Here is a 24645-nt window from a genome sequence, read left to right as displayed (position 1 = left end):
GCTGTAGCAGTTTCTTGCTATCACTGGAATAAGTTGATGTGGGTGAATTTTACTCTTTTTTTTTTTGGGGGGGGGGGTTTAAGCATGGACATTGTTCTTTATTTTAAGTAACTTTTTAACCTATGACTTCTGTCAGTATGGTAGTTTCTGAGGTCTTTGCAATCGTTACTGCAAACTTGCCTTTTAAACTACTTGTAAGTTCCTGAGTAAGCAAGGAACCCATGCAAACTGAATTTGCAACAGAGGGCCTTTCTGCTAGCATGAGATCTGACTGGAGTTACTCTTCTTTCAACTCACTAATGAAAACTTACATGAATTGCTTCATTTTTGAACAGGATTTTGCAAACAGAAATATAGGGTTTTTTAAAATTAGTGCTAACTTCTTTAGTGAAGTTGTATTGTTCTTTTGAGGCATTAGCTCACTGCCAAGTATTTATCTCTTCATCAGGTACGACTGGTAAAGCATCATCTCCACCACCTGTGATAGACACGAGACAAATGAGTGAGAAGCTGGAGACTATTTTATATCAGCTCCGTCAGGTGACTCGCGAGAGGGATGAGCTGCGCAAGCAACTTGCACTTTCATCTCCTGGGTCAACCTTCGATGACTGCAGGTAAACAGAAAGGAAATACAGCATTTTCATTTAGTCTTTAGTAGTGTTTTCAAGTGTCTTGACACCTGCTTGCCTGGAAAGCATTAAGGAGCTTACAGCGTCTATATGTTGCTCATAACCTACTTGCGTCCTGGTGATGTGGCCACATCCATGTTTCAGAGCTTCCTGTTGAAAGCCTATTCCTACTTTGTCCAGCAGTTTTTCTGTGGGACTGAGGGGAGAAGGTTTCATCTCTATGCTGAGAAAATAAAGCAAAGAAGTTGTTTAGGCTTCATGGGCTTTGTTGTAGGAAAAGAAAGAAGACAGTGGATGAAGCATTTGGTGTTTTGAAAACAAGAGAGAAGAAAGGGAAATAGCTCTGAATACTTGGCCGGAGAACAGAAATGAGGAGAGAAAAAAAATCTCAGCTATTCCTGTGCTTCTGCAAGGAGGGAGAGGTTTGGATTTCGGCTGAGTGGAGTGTTTTTTAGAAGATCAGCTTCCTGGTATACGTGCATTGGGGAACTTGTAGCAGAAATATGTTGAGAATAAGGAATTCTCCTCCACTGAGCATGCTTTTTAAGTCATTCAACGGCCAGCAGACTTACCTAGCTCATTCTAATTTGGGGGCTGACATGTTACGAGGAAGAGAGTACTCAGAGTATGAGTTAATTGTAAATAAGGGTTTTATTGGGTAGGCAATAGAATTAGTTTATTTTGAAGGGTTAAAGATGTGCTAATGTTTAAATGTGTCTGAGTACACTGAGCACTTTTTGCCTGCACAAACCTTGGAAAAAAATGTGTCACTGAATCTGAAACAAGAGCAAAGAACAGATTTTCTGGGAGGTGTTGCCTTCATGTGTACCTTTTCTGAACTTTAATGTGTTGTTGTTTCTGTTTGTTTTAATTAAACTTTTTGTCTGTATGAGAAAGTTAAGATTTGAACCAGTGAACTAGCATTGAGAGAATCTGGACGTTTTATTACCTCAGTAGCTTCTCATCTTAATGCTCCCTTCCTCCTTCCATGAGTAGTGAGGGCTGCTTTAAGAGAATCATGTTCTAAATAACAGTCTTAAAGAGTTGTGGGGATGGGAAAGGAAGAGATTGTCAAATGTCAACGTCTTTTGCATAGCTTCCAGTTACTTAGTTGTATAGAAGGATTTCTTCTTTGAAGTAACTGGAGCTTAGGCATAGAGGATTTTATAGCTCACAATAATCTTCTGCATAATCCAGGATGCTATTAATAAAGTTCTGATGAGCTGTCCTCTAGACTGCCCCAGTTTTCTCTTTGTCAAATCAATCCTTTGCTTTCAGTGTAGGATTTGTATGTTGTATAAAACGTTAATGTTTACAGCTTCAAGAACAACCCATCAAAATAAAGCTTGTATTTGTGCAGTCCCTGGACAGTACATGTTAGATGGAGAATGCTGGTTTCCAAACAATCAGATATTTGAAGAGTGGGAAATGAATGAAGATTATTAATTGATATTCTTTTCCTTCTGTGTAAAAGCAACTACTCCTCCCACCTGTATACACATTTATGGTTTTTGAAATCTTACTGGTACTTGTTTTACTTTTTGAATTCTTTCCTTTTAATAAACTCATCTTCATCCTACCCAGAGTCGAAGTCCAGACATAGTAAACTGTTAATGCTGAAGTGTGAAAGCTGAGAGATGGTTATGTGGATGGTGACTTTTACTACCCTGGCTTTATTTTCCTGGCTGTGTATGCTGCTGTAACTATGGCTGTACCAAACACAGGTGGTGCAGAGGCAGACCTTGACACGTCACCTTGGATGCTTCACAACAGCTCACAGCACATTTGTAGTCTGGGCTGTGCTGGCTGAGTAGGTTGAAAAACTGAGCGCCGTTTTCCAAAGCAAATGTTGGCTGAGTCTAGAGCAGTGGAAGAGGAGCCACAGCAGTGGATTGTGATGTGCTGAATCAGATCAACATGTGCCATCCTGCTGGACAGGAGTAGGATTGCTCATGCTATGCTTGTGGATTGACAGTGACTGTATCAATGCATGTGTGCTGGTGATTATGCAAAGATTTGACCAAATAATTTAGCATGCTCAAGTTGCACTTTATAGACTTAAGCCTGCTATTATTACTTACATAATTGTCATAGTAGAATAGAACCACAACACAAATAAAACCCCTGAAAAGTGTCTTTGAGAAGAGACTGTTTTATGTGTTATCTATAATTGTTGCTGGAATTACAATAATAAATGATAACACTTGGAAGTTGTTAGGTAGGCATTGCCCACAAAATTGGGCCTGTGGTTGGCATTAGCTTTTACATGAGCATCAGATACATATAAATGTCAGTCTCACTGCGGCCTTGATTTATGGCCTGGGTAATTCCACTATAGCACAAAGGATTTTTGAAGTTCTTACATAAATATCAAAAAAACAGTTGGGCCTTTGATACTAGCATTTTAAATTTTGTTAATGTTTGAACAAGAGCTTCCAAAGTAGTAACTGATACTTCTCCTTTATTGAAACTGTAATTTTCAGTATTTTCTGGGGCATTTTAGCATAAAACTGTGGTGGTCTGCTTAAATAAGAGTCAGCCACTACATGTGGTTGAATGGACTGTTGTGTTGCAACAGTTTTGACTTTTGGCTTCTGACCAATATTCCTTCTTCTCTTACTCCTATTTTTCTTGCTGAGACATAAAGCCTTGGAACAGCAATGTGGAACATATGGCCTTGGATATCCATGTGGTTTTTATTTCATGAAGATGAGGTAGAATGCATAATGTTATTGGTGGCATTGTTGGTCCTTCCTCATTGTGTAGGTTGGCTAACTTGTGTGGTTACCTACATGGTTTCCACATGTTTATAGGTGGTTTCTTGGGTTTTTTAATTGGTTGGTTTGGGTTTTGGTTTGTTTGTTTTTTGGATTTTTTTTAGAATGTCAGTGTTATTTCAGCACTATATGAAATACATGTGATGGATGTTAGACTTGTAGAACAAGTTTCACCATAGCTTTCAGACTGGCCTAATAGCTTAATAGGAACATCTGTTAATAGGTCTCAGTAAGCTTAATGTTACAGCTGAGAGTTAAACTGTGCTCCAGTTAATGCTGTCATTTGAAGACTGTGGTGGACAGATGGTATCTACTTTCAATAATTTTACCCTAAGGTCTAATTTAAATCAATAACTTGAGGTTTTAGTGATTCTGTCAAGGGTGTGAACATTACAAATCGAGTTTAACTTACGCTAACTATGTCTGTATTTTAAAAGAATAACCCTTCACTAGTTGCAGTGATATCCATAATACTGTGTGAGTAACATTCTACTTTTGGTATCCCTCAAGAATGAATTTAAAAATACCCTAAAAGGCACCCCTGTAGTCATGACTTGAACATTTGGTTACTTTACATGATTTTGGCTTTTAGTTGTTGGCGAAGTTTATTGAACAAGGAAGGGGCTTTTGTTTTGTTTTTCCCCAGAAGCACTTCTCTAGAGAAAGGAGAAAAGGAGGAATTATGATTGAAGGCCTCACTACTCAGCAAAACATATGCAACTGAGTTGCCAAAAAGTACCTTATATCATACACACACCCCCTGAAAATCTGTGAACCAGATGTTTCTGGCATTTCTTTTTTTTTTTTTTTTTAAACAACTCTAACCACTGCAGTAGTGCAAAACCATTTTCATTTTGATTCAATTTCCAGCTGCTTTTCAGTTCCAGAATCCATATTGCTTTTTTTTGTATGAAGCAAAGAAAATTCTGATTGCTTTTCAGGCTGTGCTTACAGAGAAGCCATTTGGGGGAGTTTGAGGTTTGAGGGAGGAAGAGTGATCTGTGCAGCAATGGAGCAAATCTGATATGAGAAGAAGCAGAGTTAAATTAGAAAGCAGTTGTTTTCTTTTGGAGGCATTCGTTTTCTGTTTTGGTGGTTTGCATGTTATTTTTTTCATTGCCTGTGGGGTTATAAGAGGCCCTGGAGATGATACACAGGACAGCTGTCAGATGCTTCATTTTGAAACTGGAAAATTCAATGGTGCAAAAATCCTGTAACTGTACAGAGGAGGAACAGGTCAATTTAGAGTCTCTTTTAGATGCTTGGTGCTACAAAGTAAGAAGACAGAATCCTGCTAATTTAGTTTCTAGCATGATATACAAGTGTAATTAATTCTAATCTACAGCTAAAGGTATCGTGTACAAGTACCATACATTCTAGACATAATTTATGCCAGTCAATTTCTTGACAACGTAGATTATTTTAGAAAATTTCTCTCCCAAACATCCAAAAGAAATTTGAGTCAAAATTTTTCTTTTGACTGACTGGCTTTTATTTCGTTCAGTTTACTGAAAAATGCTTGATGGAGATTATATTGTGTTGGAGATTTTTAATAACCCAAATTCTGTTCAACTAATTATCTTATGGAAATGTGAGGTAGATTCTGGCATGTTTTCTCATTCATTTATGGTAGCTTTAAAGAATATGGTAGCACAGAATCAGGTGTGTAATTCAGCAGAATGACTTGGTTGAACAGGTCAAGTTCTGCCAGCACAGTGTGTGTGTTTGATATCCCAATGGAAGTCTTTCTCTCAAGCCTAACTGCTTTTCCTAGGGAGTTATAGACAGGGTCCTTCAGCTGCTGCCTATAGAAGCTTTGTTAAACCCAGGTCTCCATGCATGCCCAGCTGACTTTGGCAGCCTCTTCCAGCCCTACCCTCACTGCAGGTCTGTGCTTTGTCACTGAGAGTTTGATGTGGTGGCACAGGAAAGTCGAGTGTCCTGTGATCGACTTGTTCTTGTATCAACTGAGGTTCTGTTCTGTGGTAGTACTGCTGCTCAGAATAGAGGGATATGCAGGCTCAGTACCATATTGGGCCATGTTAGTTACAGTTAGACAAAATCATCCCATTATGAGGTATTACATCTCAATATAAAACTAACACAAGTTCAGGTCAGTGGCTTTTTATTAGCAGTTGCATCTTAATGGGAACTGGTCAGTATTTAGAATAAAGCATATTATAACCTAAATATCATCAGTTGTGTGATAGCGTTTTTTTGTTGGATAGTAATTTCCCAGGCTTTTCATTCACTTTAGTAGCCATTGTTTTACCCCATATTATTTTTCCATGCTAGGCCTAGTCCGAAACCAAATCATGATTATGAAAGGCTGAAGATTCAGTGTATGAAGGCCATGTCAGACCTACAGTCTCTGCAGAACCAACACACCAAGACACTGAAAAGATGTGAAGAAGCAGCAAAAGAGGCAGATTTTTATCAGTAAGTATTAGTAAAGCTGTACAAGGTAAGTGTTTACCACTCTGTGCTAGATCAAAAAGTATTAGAACATGGTAATCAGGTAGTTTTTAATGCTGTTTTTCTACTTAAATTGCAAGATCGATGCTTACATCAGATAAAACATTTCTGGCCCATTTGAAATGATCAAGTATGGACTGCTTGTTTTACCTTTAGGAATTTGAGCTAGAAATCCCCAATGTCTTCATGGGATCAAAAAACAGAGCCTGATTACTGATTTGAAGTTGCTATCTAATAGTTCTACTTTCAGGCTAGAGAGCAGAATATAATCCAAGAGAATGAAATTTCTTACTCTGTTTTAATAGATTGTGATAGCTCTCGTGACGATTTGTGGAAGTTTTAACACAGGTTAAATTCAAAAGTTATTTTCTTCTGCAGTAGTTGTTAAAACCCCGTGCTCTTTAAAAAAAAAAAAAAAAGTGGACATTTTAAATAGTTTATCATTGTCACTGAAATCTGAATGACAGCAGATTAATAACCTACATGTAAAGATTACGTGTGCTTAATTATGGGAATATAATTTTTGAAAAGGCTTTTTTTTTAACAGGTGTTCTAATTTTAAGGTAACTTTTTTTAATGCTTTGGTCATTCTGTGGAGGAAATGTTGGTATTTCACTTCATATGGAAGAAATAAAGTGTATCTTAGAATGCAATTTTTTTATATATAAATACCTGTTTAAACATTTACCAGCAAGTGTGAGAGTTCAGTTAGAATAATTCTGTTTCAACCACAGAAATACTTGACAGTATCCAAAAGCCACTTTTTTGATCTGCAGTGGTAAAATACATTCAGTTGACTTACCTGCTCTTTTTCAGCATTTTAGTCTAATTTTAGACTTGTATCTTGAATTTTAATCTGAATGATAGCCTCCTCATGCAGCTTTCAGTTGTTCAAGTGAGAGTGTATTTCTTTCAATAATTATGGCTGGCATAATGAAGTGAGGAGGAACTTTTTATCTTGAGTGTAGTTGAAACATACATAGTGTGTTTTTGTTGGCTGTGCAGTTTTTCTGATAGTTTGGGGCTTTCGTTTGTTTTTAAAACAGTAGCACACAAGGAGATTTTTGTTGTTTTCATCTGTGTTTTGTTTAGCTGATGCTCAGCTGAGAAGCTTGAGAGAAAGTGGAAATGATTGGTGGGACAATTCCTGTTATCTCAAGAATCATCATGTTATGCTCTTTGTGTTTGTCTGCCTGCTTTTAATGGCTATGAAGTGGCATTGACAGGTGGCATAAATCCATCATCCCTTCTGATGAGGTTTAAGACTGCTGTGTACTTTCATCTGATTTCATACTTATGTCCCTGTTTGTTTCTGGTTTTGTTTTTTTCCTGGTGCTCGGAGTACACAAGTATGCAGAATTGAGTCAGTTTGACCTGCTTCCTTGGTAGGAAACTCATGTTTGAAATTAGTTACTCCAGGACTTTGTCCTTGCAAGTTGGCCTCTAAGAGTATTTTTTTGTGTGCCGTGACAGCACGTTGCACAGTCGGCTGCTGAGCGACCAGTCCCAGCTGAAGGAGGACATGGATACCCTGAAGAGGAAAAACACGCAGTTGGTGCGGGAACACAATCACCTGCAGCAGTCGTGTGAGGAGATGAAGAGACTTCATGATGAGGACCAGAAGGAGATAACAGACCTGCGCAGCCAGCAGCAGCAGGTGAGCTACAGCCTGGAGTGTCTGTGCTGCAAGAGATCGTGAATTCTTCCTCTCATAAAGAAATCTGAGTGTGCAGCGCTGCTGCTGCCTTTAGTGTCTTACTGGTTCTGAAACAGCCTCCTGGTCTTGTACAGTATTAGGGGAGACAATGACATCTTGATTACTAATTGATTTTCTTTGTCTAGCTGGAAAAAAAGAATAAGGAGTGTTTAAGTGCAGAGATGAAAAGGTGTTCATGAAGATTGTGTATGCATGATATTTTTTAAAGTGGGTAGAGAGGCGTCAAAAATTAAAGTTACAAAGTGATTAAAAAGATGACTGTTTTCTTAGGGTACTTTATGGGACAGGGCTTACTTTAAACTTGCATGCTATGTTTATTTGTTTTTTGGAAAGAATCACAAAAGGTTGATTAATGTTTTTGAACTTGAAACAAAAAGAGACAACATTTTCAGGACTGAAACAGTTGGACATTTCAGAACTTTATATCACAGGCTGTTTCCAGGCCAGTGTTGTTGAAATATTCTGAAAATTTAAAAAGAGTAATACTAAGGAGAAACTGGTTGTATCAGGTCCACTGTTCACCTACCAGAAAGTCTGTTCATTTAGTTAGAATTGTTACGGTAACATGTGCAATGGTTAAGCAGACTATCGCGGTTCACTGTGTGTAGGCTGATTCACAGGGCAAACTTGCAAGTCAAACATTAGGCTTCAGAAGCAAAATCTATGCAAGCCAAAATAATTATTTGCTAGGGTAGGAGGGGCAAAGGTCAAAGCAAGCTGGATGTGCTGAATGGTACTTTAGGAGGTACTTGAAGGTAGTGCAAAGATGAGTCAAGATTTTTTCTTCCTTTTTTATCCATTTCTCTAAAGCTATCTTGCAAATTCTGCTGTGAAACTGTTTAGTGTCTTTGTTCAGAAGATAGCAGAAATGGTTTGCTGTGTCAACCTGGGCAAATAGCTTAATTCATCTGTGCCTCAGTTTCCCAGTCTGCAAAGCAGGGATGCAGAACCTCTGAGAGAAGTCTGTTCTATTTTGCTGAAGTTTGAAATTATTTGGAAGCACAGAAGGAGGCTGATGTATCCTTGTCGGGATTGATTTTAAGAAATCCAATCTCATGTCAACATCGTGATTAAACCTTTAAAGAAAACTATGTATGAAACCTAGTGGGAAAATTGTGTAACTCCATTTCTCAGCCTGTCAGAGTGAATCATGGTATCTTGAAGGGGTGCCAGAAGTCTTATCTTGTCCCTGTAATTTCTCATATGAATTAGTCTAACTCTGTGTTGATCCCTCTGACGTGTTCTGTTGTCAGGCCATAACAAAATACATCTTGGTGGCCTCAGAGAGCAAAAGCTTTTGATCAAATTACGCTTTGTGTGGGATTGTCATGGATTTGCTGTGTAGCAGCTGACCAGCTTAAGTTTCTGCAGCTCACGTATGGAGTTTCATGTTGCCACGACTGTGTTTCTTGGGCCAGCTGGGACTATTTACTTTCTTTCAGACTAGGATTTTAAACAGGAGACATTTATTGCACTGGTAGGTCCATCTTCCTCTGTCAAATCTCTTAGGAAGTTTATGCTGAATTCATCCAATTTCTTCTATATTAGTCCCTCTTTTTGATAATTATTTAGTGTGTTTTCAACATCAGTACATTACATATATGCTTTAGACGGTGAGAAGTGGTTTGTTTCTGTTTGGATTCTTAAATAATTTGTTCTCAAACCTGTTCTTAAACTCCTTTGGGAAGTAGTCTTCAGGAATATGGCTTTCTGGAGTGGGTTTAAATCTATTTAAATTTTGTGTATGCCTGCATTTTACCACGTGTTTAGCTTATCTGAAATGGTTCACTGAAGCATGCTGGCTAATTATGTGTCCAGCTCTGTGTGGGTTATGCTGCTGAATCCGTTGAGGATTGGGATGTAAGTGGAAATAGCCCAAGTGCAGTCTCATTCCAGGGCCACTTTTATATATCTTGGTTAGTTAAAGGAGACCAATGTCAGACTGAAGAACTTTAGTCTCTGTTATCTTGCCTGTGTAGTAAAGTGGTTTGTTAACAATGACAGTTGTTGGCCTCTACCTCTGGGCAATGAAGAGTGGGCAGCCTCTTGCTCTCCCCTTCCCTTCTGGTCTGCAGGCATCCAGGTTTCTCCATGTTCAGGAACTGGTCCTTGCTCTGAATATAAAACACAAAAGAAGATGAGGAGCCAATTTGTGCAGGATAGCTGCTGTGTGTTGGGTTTCAAATTTTTATAGAGCTCGTGTTTTCTGTCTTTTTTCCTTCTATTTCTTTATACTTTTTATTTTCAGATAGTTAGGAGCATACCTTTGTCGGCTAATGTTAGTATTATATAATTCCTGGCATCTCTCTATGTAGAGCATTCCTGTTTCTTCCCACTGCTCCATCAGGGCCAGATTTCAATTTAAAAGACAAAACCAGAAAAAAGGAGCATAGAATGAAAAAAAGAAAGGGGGGGGGAAGGCTTTAGGCTTTATTTCAGGCATATTTTTTGCCTTTTGAGAATGAACAAGGACTAGGTTTGCTGACACTCATTAGGGCTTTCTTAGGTTGTTGCTGGTCATGTATCGTCAGTGTTACGATTTACAGCAAGGTTCCTACATTGATGTAAATTAATTTAAAACTAAGATTCAGGTCAGGCTTTATTCATGTTTAAATGGATATTTCTTTTCCTGTTAATATTTTATGTATGGTTTTTGAAACACAAACCTCTGTGGGAAGGTCTCAGATGAAATACTGTATGAATATTAAAATAATATGCCTGAGTGTACAACATATTTTGGCTAGATTTTGTTCTCATTAAGTTTTTAATTATTTAATTCATTCTTAGAGGATACAGGCAACCTATCAGGAATGCCACCTCGTGGACATCTCCTAAATTACCACTATCATCTTGGTCATCAAATAGTGATTACCTCTTTTTAAAACTACAAGTACTTCAAAAACAGCATGGTTTTAATAGGTGTTCATAACAATTGCCATTAGAGAGAGATTTCATACGCTGGTGCACTTGTGATAAAGCAGACAGAAAGTAGATGTAATAATGCTTAGAGTAACAATGGCACTTAGTCTTTTAGACTGAATCTTAGATTCAGTCTTTCCTTAGTAATTAAAAAGAATGATTGCTAAAATTGGTTAATATATTTTTGTTCTAATTTTGTTTCTTATGTATATATTTTAGATCAAATTTCTTGAACTGATTCACGGTAAAGGTTATTGATAGAGTTTCTGGCATTTTTTTAAGGTTATGAAGCAAAATGGATCATCAGAGATATTAAACAAACTTTACGATACAGCAATGGACAAGCTGGAGGGTGTGAAGAAGGACTATGATGCTCTGAGGAAACGGTACAATGAGAAGATTGCGAGTCACAACACGGATCTGAGCCGCCTGGAGCAGGCTGAGGAGGAGAACAGACGTCTTCAGAAACAGATTGACATGCTAATGAAGCAAAGGGACACAGCAATTCATTTCCAGCAACAATATTCATCCTCTCTTAGGAGGTATAACCAAGTTTTGATGCCTTTGAGGTATCAATTCCAATGTAGCATCTTATTGTCATTGTGGTAGAATCACAAATAGCTTTCTAATCTTTTTTCTAAAATTTTCCTCTAGTATATGCAATTTTGGTGTGATGAGTAAGCATGTGTATTTATATAAAAATTTCTGAAAGGTTCTAGAATGCATGATGGGGATGTTAATTTGGAGAAATGGTTCATTTTCTTGAGAAAAGGATTTCCCAGTTATGGTTTTGGAATTGTGTGAGGAATTTTAACCATTGTTTAGCTCGTGTGAGAAATGGATACTCTGCTTTTCAGCCTATGTTTATTTTTAGTTGTAGATAGAGGAGTCAAATATAACCAGAATTTTGTTTAAGCTCTGACTTTCTTCCAAACAAACTCTTTAATGCATGGTGAGCCTATATATATATATATATATATCCTTATTTAAATATAAAAGCAAATCAGTAAGGGGATATAATTTCCAAAGGTGTTTTGCAGATGAAGATAATCTCAAGCCTAAGTTAACTTTTCATGGTATTAGATTTGCAGACTGGGGGGGGGGGAGGACTGTGAGGGTTTAGGGCTGGCAGCAGAGTTCTCTGGCTGCAGGGGTTTGGGAGTCTTGCTTCACTGAGAAGGTGCTGCTACGAGCAGTGCACGTGTTAAAAAAGGAGGACACAGATGCTGTTATACCACACTTATCCCCCCTCTCTGCTCCTTGATACCAAGCCTACACAGTCAACCATATGGGGTAGGAAGGGCATCAGCATACACAAGGACTGCTGCAAAGAGCATCCATGGGTATGTTAAGAATGTTTTCGTTGACTATTAGGGGTGATACACAACTCCTACAGACCAAAGCCAACGTTTGTAAATGGTTCCTCATAATTGTTATGGTTCAGTCCTTAAAGAGGTTCTCTAATATTCCTTAGGTTCACTAATGTTCCTAAAGCAGTGGTTATTTTTTGCAGCACAGAGAATACACTTTGTAAGAAATCTCTGGTTGTTTTACCAGTGGATACATTTGGTTACCCAGCCAAATCCTTAATGTATGAAAGTGAGTAACAACTGTCTTACTGGTGTTTCCACTTGTTTTTAGGTTTGAATCAGTACAGCAGGAACTAAGCAACACCACAGCACAAAACAAAGAATTGCAGAGAGAGATGGAGCGATTACAGTCAGAGGTGACAAGGTTCAAAACAATGCAGCTGAAAGCAGCCAAGGATGCAGAAAAATACAAGGAAGAAAGGGATTCTGTTTTCAATGAGTACCGCCTAATAATGAGTGAGAGAGATCAAGTAATCAAAGAGGTAGATAAGCTTCAGACAGAACTGGAGCTTGCAGAGTCCAAGCTGAAGAACACCTCTTCTGAGAAACGAGTGGCCAGTGAAGAGATGGAAGCTTTAAGACAGGTACTAACCTATTGTTTTAATGGGGAAGGGAAATGAGTATATGCTGTTGATGCTGGAATCAGGAATGTATGACTGATGAATGGAAAATAGGAATCCACTGCAAAGAGGAAGTTGTTTCCTGATGTTTTCCTATAGCAGTCCTTTTTACTATCAATTTATCAAGCTTCCATATTTGAACAGGGTACCTGCCAGCTGAAATTTGCTATTCACTTGACTTAATTCTGTTCTGCATATTATAAATCCTTTCCTTTGCTGCATTAGTTGTTTTTACCTTCTTAAGTAATGCTCTCTATAATAATATAGCTCTAAATACTCATTATTTTAAACTTTTAACCTCTACAGGAACCACTGGATACTATCTGCTGTGGCTTAAGACGGTACATGATCAAGTCATCTCAAATACTTATGCAAAGCCTGTGCTGACATGCATGTTCTTACTCATTTGCCCTTCTACTGCTTATAAGTTAAAGAGGATATTTTAAAGATTTTTTTCTTTAGAATTCAGGCATGCCTTAAAGCGTATGAAACCAGAACTTCCTATTTTTCAGCAATATGTTCTTGAAATGCTTATATCACAGCCATGTCAGAATGAAGCTGTTATGATTTCCAGAACACAATTTGCTGCTCAGTTTCATTTCCGCTGACATGCATTCACTTGACTATTTGGTTTACAAATACTTAATTTAGCATGAAATAGATACAAGCAAATGTATTCCATTGCCTATAAATCTCATTTTACTCTTTTCACAGCATTACATCTCAACAACATATTCTTACAAAAAATTAAGGTGTGGAGCTTTCTTTTAAACAAATAACACCATTTTTTGAGGAATAATGTGGATTGTGACATGTGACATCAGAGCTTCTAAACATGACTAAATTCTGATTTTAAGAAGCCATATTTTTCAGCTCTGCATATTTGTCAGCTCAGTAATTCAGCTCTACAGTGACTGAAGTTTTAATACGTTTTATACCTCTTCTACTTTCATCGAAACATTTAAGCCAATCAAAATGTCTGTTGATTTCAGTGGTAGGGTAGGGATCAGGGTAGGTTACTCATGGAAATAGCCACAATTAGTCATTCTGCTTCAATTTGTTCTATCTGTCATTGTAGCACTATGAGTAATTTGCCAAAGTGCCTTAAGGGGCAGGGAATTAAAATTTTAAATACATGGGTATTTACTTAAAGGGGGTGTTTGAACAAGAATCAGCAGGAGCCTAGGACTGGTGAGTGTGGTGCTGGCAAGGCGGATCCATTGCATTTTTCTTCACCTCCAGAGCTGGCCCTTCAGTGAGCTTCTGTAATGTTCTGAAAGTTGTAAAATAACTGTACTGTGAGTTGTCTTTTTGTTCCCATTTTTCTTTCCTGTAGCTAACACTCTTCTTCTTGTAAAGAGGTATGTTCTTGCATCACTAGTACTGGCTTGCTGCAGCTGTGTTCAATGCATAAGGATTTTCTAGTTCTGTCAAGGAAAATGTTTGAAACATTGAAAAAATGTATCAATGAATGTATCAATTCACTTGAAATAGTATCCTGAAATATGTCCCCTGTAAGTGGGATTGTCCTCTCCGTGCATAGTTGTTCTGGTGCTCTCTGAAAAGGCAACTTAATGCTTTTCACTTTTCTTGTGATATATGGTACCTTTAAGTGCCCTGTTTTGTAGTGCTAATTGATTGTTTGAAACAGCACTGAACCCATTTAGGTAATTCTAAATGTAGTTTCTTCCCTGAAGCTTGTGTTTGCTAGTGTGCCTTTGGTGCCTCTGAAAAATTGTAGAACAACTGAAATGGAGAAGAGGTTGATTTTTTAAGGCATTGTGTCTGAGCAGCTACTGATGAGGTCAGACAGTTAATTTCCAAGTTAGACATGTAAGCTTTTATTAGTCACACATGCCCAAACTTATTGGTTCAATAGACATCTGAAATGTACTAATTTTCTGGTATTAATAAATGATGGAAGAAATCTCATGATTTTTGCACTAATGGACAGTTTTGGATTAAGTTCTCATGAACTCAGCCACTCAAAGCCAGGGATTGAATGTTATAGATTTCCCCCTCTCCTTTCTCCAATGGTGGTTTTTTGTTTGGCATAATCTTTTGCTATGGCAAGTACTTAGAATGTTATGTTTCATCTCAGTGATAGTAGGTTTTCCCCTCTGTTTAACAGATCTGTTATATTTTGTCCTTATGTTATATTCAGATGTGAGAACTTCCTTAAAACATAAAAATAATTCACAAATTCAGAATCATTCAACTCAAACTGCTCTACTGTTTTCAAACAGAAGCTGTTCTAGTCAGTGCCAAATGGCACGTTTCCCTATGCTGTCATGTTGTAATTCTGTGCAAATGTCACAGGAAAAAGACAGAGGTGAAATTTTACCACTGACCACTGGAGGCAATGGCTGCTCTTATTCGGATGGTTTATATTGAGCATGCTGAATTAAACTGTGATAGTGTGTATTTTTTCCAATCACTTAAAAAACCTGTAAATTCTTGTTTAGTGAAGGTCTTACTGAGAACTTCCCCCTATGCCTTCCTTGTGACTTTTCATCTCAGCTGCTTGTGGGAAAAGGCTTAATATTTTTGTGTAAGTTTTATACACACATTTGAATGCAAGTTTTATACAAACTATAGTTAAACTGTGCAAAAGGCTGTTTCCGGTACTAAAACTTGTCTGCACCAACAGACAGTTCAGAGATTTTTCTCTCTTCAGAGATACTGAGCAAGGAAGGTCTTACTGGTGTTGAAAGCACTTGGGTGTTCTGGTAATTGAGATTCACTGACAGAGTCATTAAATTCTAGTGCTTGTCTGCTATTGTACAGCAAAAATGGCTCTCTTAATGTCATTGTTAATAGTCTGACTAGTCTTAATTAGATGCATATCTCAAAAACGATTCTATTAGTATAGCAAAATGCAATTATCATCTGTGTTTTAAATATTCAATTTTATTCTTTGCAAACTGTAGAGGTAGAATCAGTTTATGACATGGTGTCTTTCTATCCCTAAGCACTTGAACCCTTTCTTCATTTTGCTTTTGAGATGTCAGCTGTCTCTGAGTTTTTTGCGATCAAAACATCGGTAGTTTCCAGCTAGGAGTGCCTGTGTGTAGGAGGACTTCTTTGTAGCCATTGACTGAATGCTGCTAGAGAGCTGAGCCATCTGAAAATTTAGTGGCATGAAACTGGATCATTTCAATGACCCATTCTTTTAATGGGAAGCCTAATTTAAATAATTTTAGAAGGGCAGATTCTGTTTTAGAACACAACTACATTTGCCTTATCTTTTTTATTACAATGCAGTTGAATTCCACACTTAAGATGTACTGTCATTCTGCTTTATAGAATATTGTAGTTTTATCTTCAAACATTCCGTAGCATATTGGTATCTTAATGGCATATAACTTATGTTCCTTTAAAACTTATGGAAAAGCTGTAAGGTGCTTATGTAGCTGGGTTGTCTAAATTATTTCAGTCCTGTGAAATTGAGGCAGTTGTTTAAAAATATTTGTAATATATTCTTACCCTTTTCCATATTTAACAACTTTTTTTTTTTAAAACACCAAGTCTGTCTGGTTAATAACCCTTTCTCGTTTAGGTTCCTCAAAGCTATGAGCGCTTCCAGAATCTTACTTACTTTTGACAAAGCACTGTGCTCATGTGATGGTGTGATATTTTTAATACCACATTTAATATTCTTTGCTAGTACTTACTTGTATGTAATGTGATCTGCTCCCATTTTTCAGAACATTAGTGGTAAACTCTTTAGGCTTTTAAGGTGTCATGACATGTAACCAATTGGAAAGATGAACTATTTCCTTCTGAACCTAACCTGCTGCAAACAACGGATCTTGTTTTAGGAACTAAACTCTGCTCTAGTGGAAAGAGATCGAGCGATTTGTGAGAGGAATGAGTTACTGGAAAAATACTGTCATGAAGTGAAGGACAAAGCTGAGGCCCAGAAGGAGCTCGATCAAGCTTGCAAGGATATAGAGACAGTGAAAGAAGAAAGAGATGTTGCCAGGAAAGAGAGAACTGAAGCTATCATCCAGAGAGACCATCTCCTAAGGGAATATTATCAAGCCCGTCAGGTATTGCAAGTCTTCACTGATGCCTTTTTTTCTTTTTTACCTTAGTTAGGTCAGTAACTTGCAAGAGATTAAAGGTCTGGGCACATTGGGAGTCTTCCCTCTTTTCCTCAAGTCACTCTAAAATACACACACGTGCACGTATGTTCTTCCAGACACACCGACAGAAATCCTTGTTTGGAAGACATACAGTTGTGCTTCATATTAAGTTTCTGTTTGTAAATATAAATAGAAAAAGTTTACATTTTAACCAAATTGTAAGTCAGTAAGTCTAGATTCATTAGTTTCATTTATGTTCTTGAGATTAACCACATGCAGTTGTTTGCAAGCCCACAGCTTGTGGTGGGCTGTACTGTTGTAGTTGGCTTGTGTTATTGTGCTGCAAGCTTAGAGTTTTCTCTGTATTTGTCTTACTGTTGTCACCATCTTTCTTGTTAAAAATAGAGAATTTGAGGGACAAGTTAACTTAAGAATAAAGTAATTCTTATCTAAAAGAAGAAGAGTTAAATAAAAACTTTTTTTCAATTCCATTGCTCTTCAATTTCATTGCTTTGATTCCAAGGGGACCTGAATCCCAAGTCTTGGGATTTGTTGTCCCAGGGTAAATAACTGGTGTTAATGCAGGAAATGTGTTGTAACTGCATACAGTAGTGTGTCTGATTTCGAAGTACACTTGTAATTTTTTTCTGTCTGCTGAGCAGAACAAGATTGAAATATAGAATGTCATCTCTGAAAAACAAAACATTCACTGATGTTATTTTGAAGTGAGGATTCTTATTTATGTAGTTGTACAAATCTGTGTTCTACTGGATGAAATGCATTACAACAGGTTTTATCTTTCCTCCCACTCCCCCCAGAGTTGCTGTTAAAATAAATGAATATTTTTCATGAAAATGTAGGAATTTACATTTCAATTTCAATTTTCAATTTCAATTTTCATGAAAATGTAAGAATCAGGCAACATACATATAGTAAAAGCTGTTTGTGCATAAGTATCTAAAAATTGTGCCTAAAATACTTCTCTGTGTTTCTTAATTCCTAGATACAGGATTCTGCTACCCTAGACATAGAAAGAGCAAACAAAGAAATCGAAATGCTTCGGAAACAATATGAGGCAATGTCACAAGAACTAAAAGAAGCTGTCCAGGAAGCAGAAGTAGCCAAGTGTAGGAGGGATTGGGCCTTTCAAGAGCGGGATAAGATTGTTGCAGAACGGGAAAGTATACGGTAAAGAACTGCTGGGTGATACATGAGTGATCTCTGTAACACCTGGTGTGCAGTTGATGCAGTTCTAGGATTTGCTAGCGCTTCCTGTGCATTAGCTGTCACATGGTGATTTTTTTTAAATATTGAGGGCACCTTACAGGATCTTTGTCATTTTCTGTGCTTTCATAACCTAAATGTCTCTAGTAAATACCCTTGAGTCTAACAGTGCTGCTGCATAGGAGCAGCCAATCGTGCATTCTTTTAGGCGTGCTATACTAATCCTGCTGTAGCTCTAGTCCTGCAGATAATTCTTTACCTGTGGGGGCATGCTCAAAAAGTATCCAACATATTTGCTACTAAATATATCTAAGGAACTAAGGGAAAATACTTAAATAAGGGCTTTTTCTGCTAGTTTAAAGAAGATAAGTAGAAACAAGGTTCTGAAAGGGATGAAGAATTAAGTCCCAGCATATGTAATTTTTTTCTTCCTTATCCTTTTTTATTTTGCAGATAGATACGTTTTGAAACTGCTCTTTGAAATTTTACATTAACTATACAATGTGGTAAAACCAGTTTACTTTAATAGGATTATAAGTAACTAGATTGAAACTTTTTTCTTTTGAAGAACTTTGTGTGATAACTTAAGGAGGGAGAGAGACCGGGCTGTGAGTGACTTGGCTGAAGCTCTTCGCAATCTGGATGACATGAGAAAGCAGAAGAATGATGCCATTCGTGAACTGAAGGAACTGAAGTATGTTAGAGAAATGATCAAACTGCATGAAAGTTTGTGATAAAAACTTTGTTTTGTTAGCTGTGTTCTTAAGTGAACCATATGTTGTTACAGCTGTAGGCAGCAGGCATTCATGTTATCGTGCGTGGAAGCCTTGCCTTTATTTATAGTTATCATGGAAATTATTATGCTGGACAGTATTAATTTTATCTTATTAATGAGACTCATAGTATAAGCTCTGTGCTGTGGAGATACACTTAATGCTGGGATCCTTTCACTGAAGTCATATTAACTGCAGTTTAGTTCCTCTCAACTGTTTACTTACTGGTTTACGGGAGAGGTTTTGCCATTGGTGTTTATCATGCCTTGCATACTGATGGAGCTCATCTGAGGGTAAATTAAATGCATTTTTGAAGATGTGAGAAACCTAATAGTGCACTTAGTCATGTAAAAATATTGCAAAAAATGTAAGACTATGTTAAGACAATATATAGAAATGGAAAGTCGATTTGATAGCAGACCAAGAATACTGGAAAGACAGAAGCTGAAGGAAATTTTTGACACAGCTTGGATTTTTGATTTAGAAAACCAAATACAAAATGTATCACAATCATAACATTATTTTTCACTTTATTTAAAAGGGGGTTGTCTCTGTGTGCAAGTAATAATTTTCTTTGCCTAGGGAAAAGATGGAAAATCAATTGGAAAAGGAGGCCAGATTTCGTCAATTGATGGCCCATAGTTCTCATGACTCAGCCATAGATACAGATTCTCTGGAATGGGAAACAGAAGTGGTAGAATTTGAAAAAGATAGAGTAAGTAAAATCGTACACTGCATTTTCCTGTGTATTGGATAGCTCTGAAGCCAATTATAATCTTTTAATACTAGATAAGATTAAAAATATGATTTTGGTCTTTTCAGTTTTTTATTGTTTGGCAAAGAACCACGTAGGTGTGCATGGAGGTGCACATGGAGGCAGCAAGTGCAGTTACAGCTACATGGAAGTAGTTGATAAAACCAAGCTGTTACATACAAGCTTTATAATTTTCTTCATATGCATTATAAATAAAAATAGTTCCTACATCTAATGTTGCAGGGTACCCAGGTCCATCTAGTATAGGGTTCTTTAAGTTTGCAATTCACTGCAGACATGGAAGTGCTAAGGCAGCCAAAACTTAAAATGTGAAGGAAACCATGATATTAGAGGCCAATCTTTTACTCTTACAGGCAACGACACTTAAAATCTATGCATAAAATAGTTTTACACTAAGCTATTTCTCCTACTTTTGCTCAGATATGCTGGTTAGAAAATTTAAAGTATTAAAAGTATTAATGGTGAACATGTATTTTAGTGCAACATTTCTTTTCATTTTGAAGATCTGGGATGAAAGGAGATGCTAATCTCTTGCTTGTCTGTAGAGGAAATTAAATCCCTTTTGTATTTTGGCATATTAAGTAAAGTTCTTATGTTTAGCAGTCCAGATAACCTCTACTTCCTCTCATTAACTTCGCAGTATTTTTCTCCCTATAATTTCACTTTTTTTCATTGTAGTCCAGAATTTTTATTTTGCTGCTATGTAATTCTTGTATGTTCTTCTATTTGAAATGTTTGGCTGGTACATCACATTTGTTAGTGTTAATGCCAGAGGACACCTATAACTAATGGAATTGGGAGCTTATATATTTACGTACAAAAAATAAAAACTTGCCTGATGCAGGAGCCCTGTAAATGTAAGTACATAGTGCAAACATGCCATAATGCCTCTTGCTAACAGACACTGTTTGCCAGTGCAGTTGAATCACTTGTTATTAATATTTGCTAGGATGATATGGACTTGAAAGCACTTGGTTTTGATGTGGCAGAAGGTGTGAACGAGCCGTACCTCCCTGGAGACTGTGGGATCTTCGTTACCAAAGTAGACAAAGGAAGTATTGCAGATGGTCGGTTAAGGTAAGGTTTGACTTTGGAAGATACCTGTCTTTTGTTGGTCATAATAGACTAAATATGAATATATTGGAAATTGTCTTCATTGTTTTCATTTTTTGAAGTTCTTTTTTCTTTATCATTTGTCATGTGTATATTATTAATGTTGGTTGGGAAATCACACTGAGAAGACCAATGCCTAAAAGCATTACAGAAATTAAACACTGGTTGACTCAGCACTTAAAACTCAACAGGATTTGAAATGTTCTCTTGTTGTACTGTGCCCCATTTACTCCATTATTATCTCCTCAAATCTGTTTTTAAAAAGATCTATTTATTTAAATTTTGGGAAAGATGTGAGGGTAAGTTTTTGAGGGAGGGCAAGAGAAAGGGAGAGTAGAGCAAGGATCATTTGGAGCCATCTATTCTTAGTGTTGATAGCAGCTTTTTAGTGACTCTTCTCCGTACAAAGAGTTGCTTTTAAATAAGAAGTAGTCAGTAGTGATTTAAGGATATACTTTTCCTAGTGAAGTGCAGGCTAGCAGTCCTGGTTTTCATTTAGCTGCTATTTAATGCTTTTTCAGGAATGGATAACTCCAGGTAATGGAGGATGAGTTTATTGAGATCAGCTCTGTTGCATGTCTCCTCATGGAACGTTATTCATGTGCAGTGTCCAGCAAAGTGTGCTTATAACTGACCTGCCTAATTCTGTATATCTACCAGAGTGAATGATTGGCTGCTGAAGATAAATGATGTGGATCTTACCAATAAGGACAAAAAGCAAGTTATAAAAGCTGTTCTAAATGGAGGAGGTGTTATTAATATGGTGGTTCGAAGAAGGAAGTCTTTAGGTGGGCGAGTGATAACACCTCTTCACATCAATGTTTCTGGACATAAAGGTAATGACTGTAAAGGATGGATATAAATGGCACATGTTTGTTCAGCCAGATAAGGCTTGCCATAAAGGTACATGTTCTCTGAGCCTTTGCTTAAATCACACTTACACTGTTATGACCTCCTAGATAGGGGTTTTCTTTTTTTTTTTTTTTTTTTAAACCGAGAATGCTGTTATTAATAATAGCTTCATTCTGTAAGTACAGGTTTTCTTTTTGTCCTTGGGTGGGTTTGAGTTGATTTTTTTTTTTTTTAAATACTTGTCTCTAGTTAGCTGCCGGTTTGGAATGTTCCTGGGAGTGTAAACAAGTCTGTTAAACCCAGTTACCCCATCTTTGTGTGATTATATTAATTTTTTGGGATACTCAAAATCCTTGTTTTCCCTGTCTTGTTATTTCTTTGAAAAGGTTTTCAGAAATTGAAATTCATTTGGATTGGTAGTCATACTTCTTTCTTGTGCAGGCAGGTCAGACATGCCATTTGAACAATACATTTGAATTGCAGAATCAAATTCTTTTTTGTGTATTTCAGATAGTGGGGTCAGTCTAGAAAATGGAGTATTTGTTGCTGCTGTTGTGCCTGGAAGCCCAGCTGCCAAAGAGGGTTCCCTTACTGTGGGAGACAGAATAATTGCTGTAAGTCTTAAGAAAGCGTTTGCCTTTTTAAATTTTTATTTATTTTGAAGTGTTATCGTTGATGCTACTCTTTAAGATGCCAAACATTCCAATTAGTTTTTTACTTTTGCAATACTAAGTCCTTTTTGTAAATTTAGAATAGATACTCTATATTAATTTTTTTGTATGCTGAGTGATGAATAGAATGTGCAGCTTATTTCCTGAGTTCATATGAGAATTTTTGTCAGAAGCATTAACTTATTCTTCACACTTGGCTTATATATACGTATATAATGATACCTGTGATTCTTTTATTGACTAGGAAAGGTCAGTTCCAAAAAGGCATCACTTTATCGGATGAGACGTTTCTTGTCTTGTAAATGTTGGTACCACAGCTGTCCTCTGTTCTGGGGAGGAAGTGTGTCCCTGGGTGCATTTGCAGCCTTAGGGAATGGGTGTGGTTTGTGCACTGTGAAAGGGGAGGTGGTTGCTGTCGGTACAGCTGCACAGAGGGCAGGGGTTTTTACACTGTGTCCCTGCAGGAATAGCAGATTGTACTTAGGAGTTTTCTATTCTCCACTCGTGAGGAATGTACAAACATCAACCAGACTTCAGTCATGTATACGTTGTAGAGTAGTGTTTTCCCTGTCTCAGAGATACTCTACCTTAAATCCTCCCCACCTATTACCTTTGATTTACAGACGTCTGTTGTGGTTTCTTTTGTGTATAGATCAATGGCATTGCACTAGATAATAAATCGCTTACTGAATGTGAAGCTCTGCTACGAAACTGTAGGGATTCCCTTACTCTGTCACTCATGAAGGTGAGTAGCAGAAGCTAAATTTGCAGAATTCTCTTGAACTTATACAGAATTATTCTAGTTGTTCAGGGAAGAGTGTATAAAAAAAAAAGAGTATATCAAAATGGGAAAAAGACAACCATCTGGATACATTTCACTGGTGGTACACTCCCTCAACAGTTATTTCCAAGGTAAGGCTCCTGTGCCATCTAGTAGGAAATGGGACTAACTTACTGTCTTCTTTCCCATTTGTTTGCTGGTCACATGAAATGAGTGCCACAATTGCTTGCTGCTTCTTGTGTTTTGCTTCAGAGCTGCAGCACTTTTGTACGTGAAAGATAAACTGCCCGCTGTCTAAAGAAAGGTAGCTTTTAGTCAGGAGGGTGTTGTGCAGAAAACTGAACTTTTGCTATCATGAAGATTAAGTACAAAGCTTTGTTTTTCAGGCTTATTTCTATAAAGTACTATTCTGATTTGCTCTCGAGTTTAGAATCCCATTATTCTGGGCCTGTCACATGGATTTTGAGAGTCGTAATTTCAGATCTAGATACCTTGAAGTTTTAAGAAAGTAAGATGATGAAATGTTTGAGGGGAAGTAGGCAATGAAAGTTATCTTATTGGCATCACTTATCAGAGGCAGAAGTAGAATGCAGGTCCCTTCACTTTCAGTTGAGTACTTTTGCCATCATGTGGAGTTGCCCTTGGGGAATTATTCTGAAAATGTTACAAAAATTTTTTTAGCTTCATTTTATCTGATGTTCTGTGCTTTGAATTGTATGATATTTCTAAGTGTATATTGAGGTATACATAAATCAAGGAGGCTAGGATATGATTCATACTAAACAGAAATCAGCCACAATAAGGTGATCACATGTGGTTTTCGTTTTAGGTTTTTCCTCAGAGTTCATCTTGGAGTGGTCAAAATATATTTGAAAATTTGAAGGATTCAGAAAAAATATCAAACTGTAGAGTTCATGCATCAGAGATACAAGCACAAAATAAAAGAAATCTGAAACTCAACAGCTCAACCCAGACCGACATTTTCAATCCAGACATCATGGATGGCAAGAAGGACCAGAGTGATCAGGGCAGCGCTTCATTTTGCGATCACAAACCTTTCCCTAGTAACACATTACGAGTAGACTCTCGTAGGAACACAGTGCACAGTTGCCATAGTAATTCAGAACACAGTCTCAGCTCCTTCAGCCCAGAGACATATGGGGACCAAGGCTATGGAGCTGTTGACTTGGACAACAGGAGGCTGCCCTATGAACCTACAGGAACTGACTGTATGATGGTTGAGACAGCATTTGACAAAGGACATGGAACTAAGCACAGTGGTGGTACCTGGCCAAAAGTCATGGTTAATATCTCAGCAACAGAAACAGAAAAGTTCTCTGTGTACAAAAAGCCAAAACAAAGGAAATCTATTTTTGACCCTGATACTTTCAAAAGGCCACCAACTCCTCCCAAACTGGAGTACCTTTCCCCTAATCAGGTGACAGGCCATTCACCTCAGCCATCAAAAGCTGAAGTGGCTTCAACTCCTCCAACTCCTCCTAAGAGAAGTGACTCTATCAAATTTAAACATAAACAGCAGGCAAGCTCTGCATCAGAGTCTACAGTAACAACAGGATCACCACCCACCAGCCCAGCCACTGCCCAAGCTCCAGTTTCCTTGGCACTTAAACAGGACTCTGCTGCTTTCAAAGGGCTCAGCAGGAATGCTGGGCATTATTATCGGGAGGAGGGAATTGACTGCACTCATCTATCTTCAAGGAAATCTTGTGAAGATGACATTGGCTTTCAAAGAGTTGAAGAGCCAGAGATTAAAAGACCAAGGCCAAAATCGGCTCCTGCTCTGAGGCATAAAATGACCCCTGTGCCCATTCCTAATCCTGCACTTCAGGTAGAAGATTGG

General features: G+C 37.5%; 1 protein-coding gene across 6 annotated transcripts in view; it reads left to right on the top strand.

Annotated features, from left to right (window-relative positions):
* DLG5 (discs large MAGUK scaffold protein 5) overlaps window positions 1–24645 on the top strand; it is a 98099-nt gene that overhangs the window by 48322 nt on the left and 25132 nt on the right. For all 6 annotated transcript variants that reach the window (XM_039553683.1, XM_039553681.1, XM_039553682.1 and 3 more), the window contains exons 3-16: window positions 449–614; window positions 5702–5845; window positions 7355–7538; window positions 10800–11059; window positions 12159–12471; window positions 16329–16559; window positions 17599–17783; window positions 18388–18513; window positions 19175–19307; window positions 20317–20444; window positions 21141–21316; window positions 21843–21946; window positions 22656–22748; window positions 23614–24633. In XM_039553683.1, coding sequence (XP_039409617.1) covers window positions 449–614; window positions 5702–5845; window positions 7355–7538; window positions 10800–11059; window positions 12159–12471; window positions 16329–16559; window positions 17599–17783; window positions 18388–18513; window positions 19175–19307; window positions 20317–20444; window positions 21141–21316; window positions 21843–21946; window positions 22656–22748; window positions 23614–24633 — 3263 coding nt within the window. The remainder of the gene's footprint in view (window positions 1–448; window positions 615–5701; window positions 5846–7354; window positions 7539–10799; window positions 11060–12158; window positions 12472–16328; window positions 16560–17598; window positions 17784–18387; window positions 18514–19174; window positions 19308–20316; window positions 20445–21140; window positions 21317–21842; window positions 21947–22655; window positions 22749–23613; window positions 24634–24645) is intronic.

The sequence above is a fragment of the Corvus cornix genome, chromosome 6 (assembly GCF_000738735.6).
Source record: "Corvus cornix cornix isolate S_Up_H32 chromosome 6, ASM73873v5, whole genome shotgun sequence".
In the NCBI taxonomy this organism is placed as follows: Eukaryota; Metazoa; Chordata; class Aves; order Passeriformes; family Corvidae; genus Corvus; species Corvus cornix.
The sequence above is the reverse complement of the archived record's forward strand: the minus strand, read 5'-3'. Positions and strand labels throughout refer to the sequence as shown.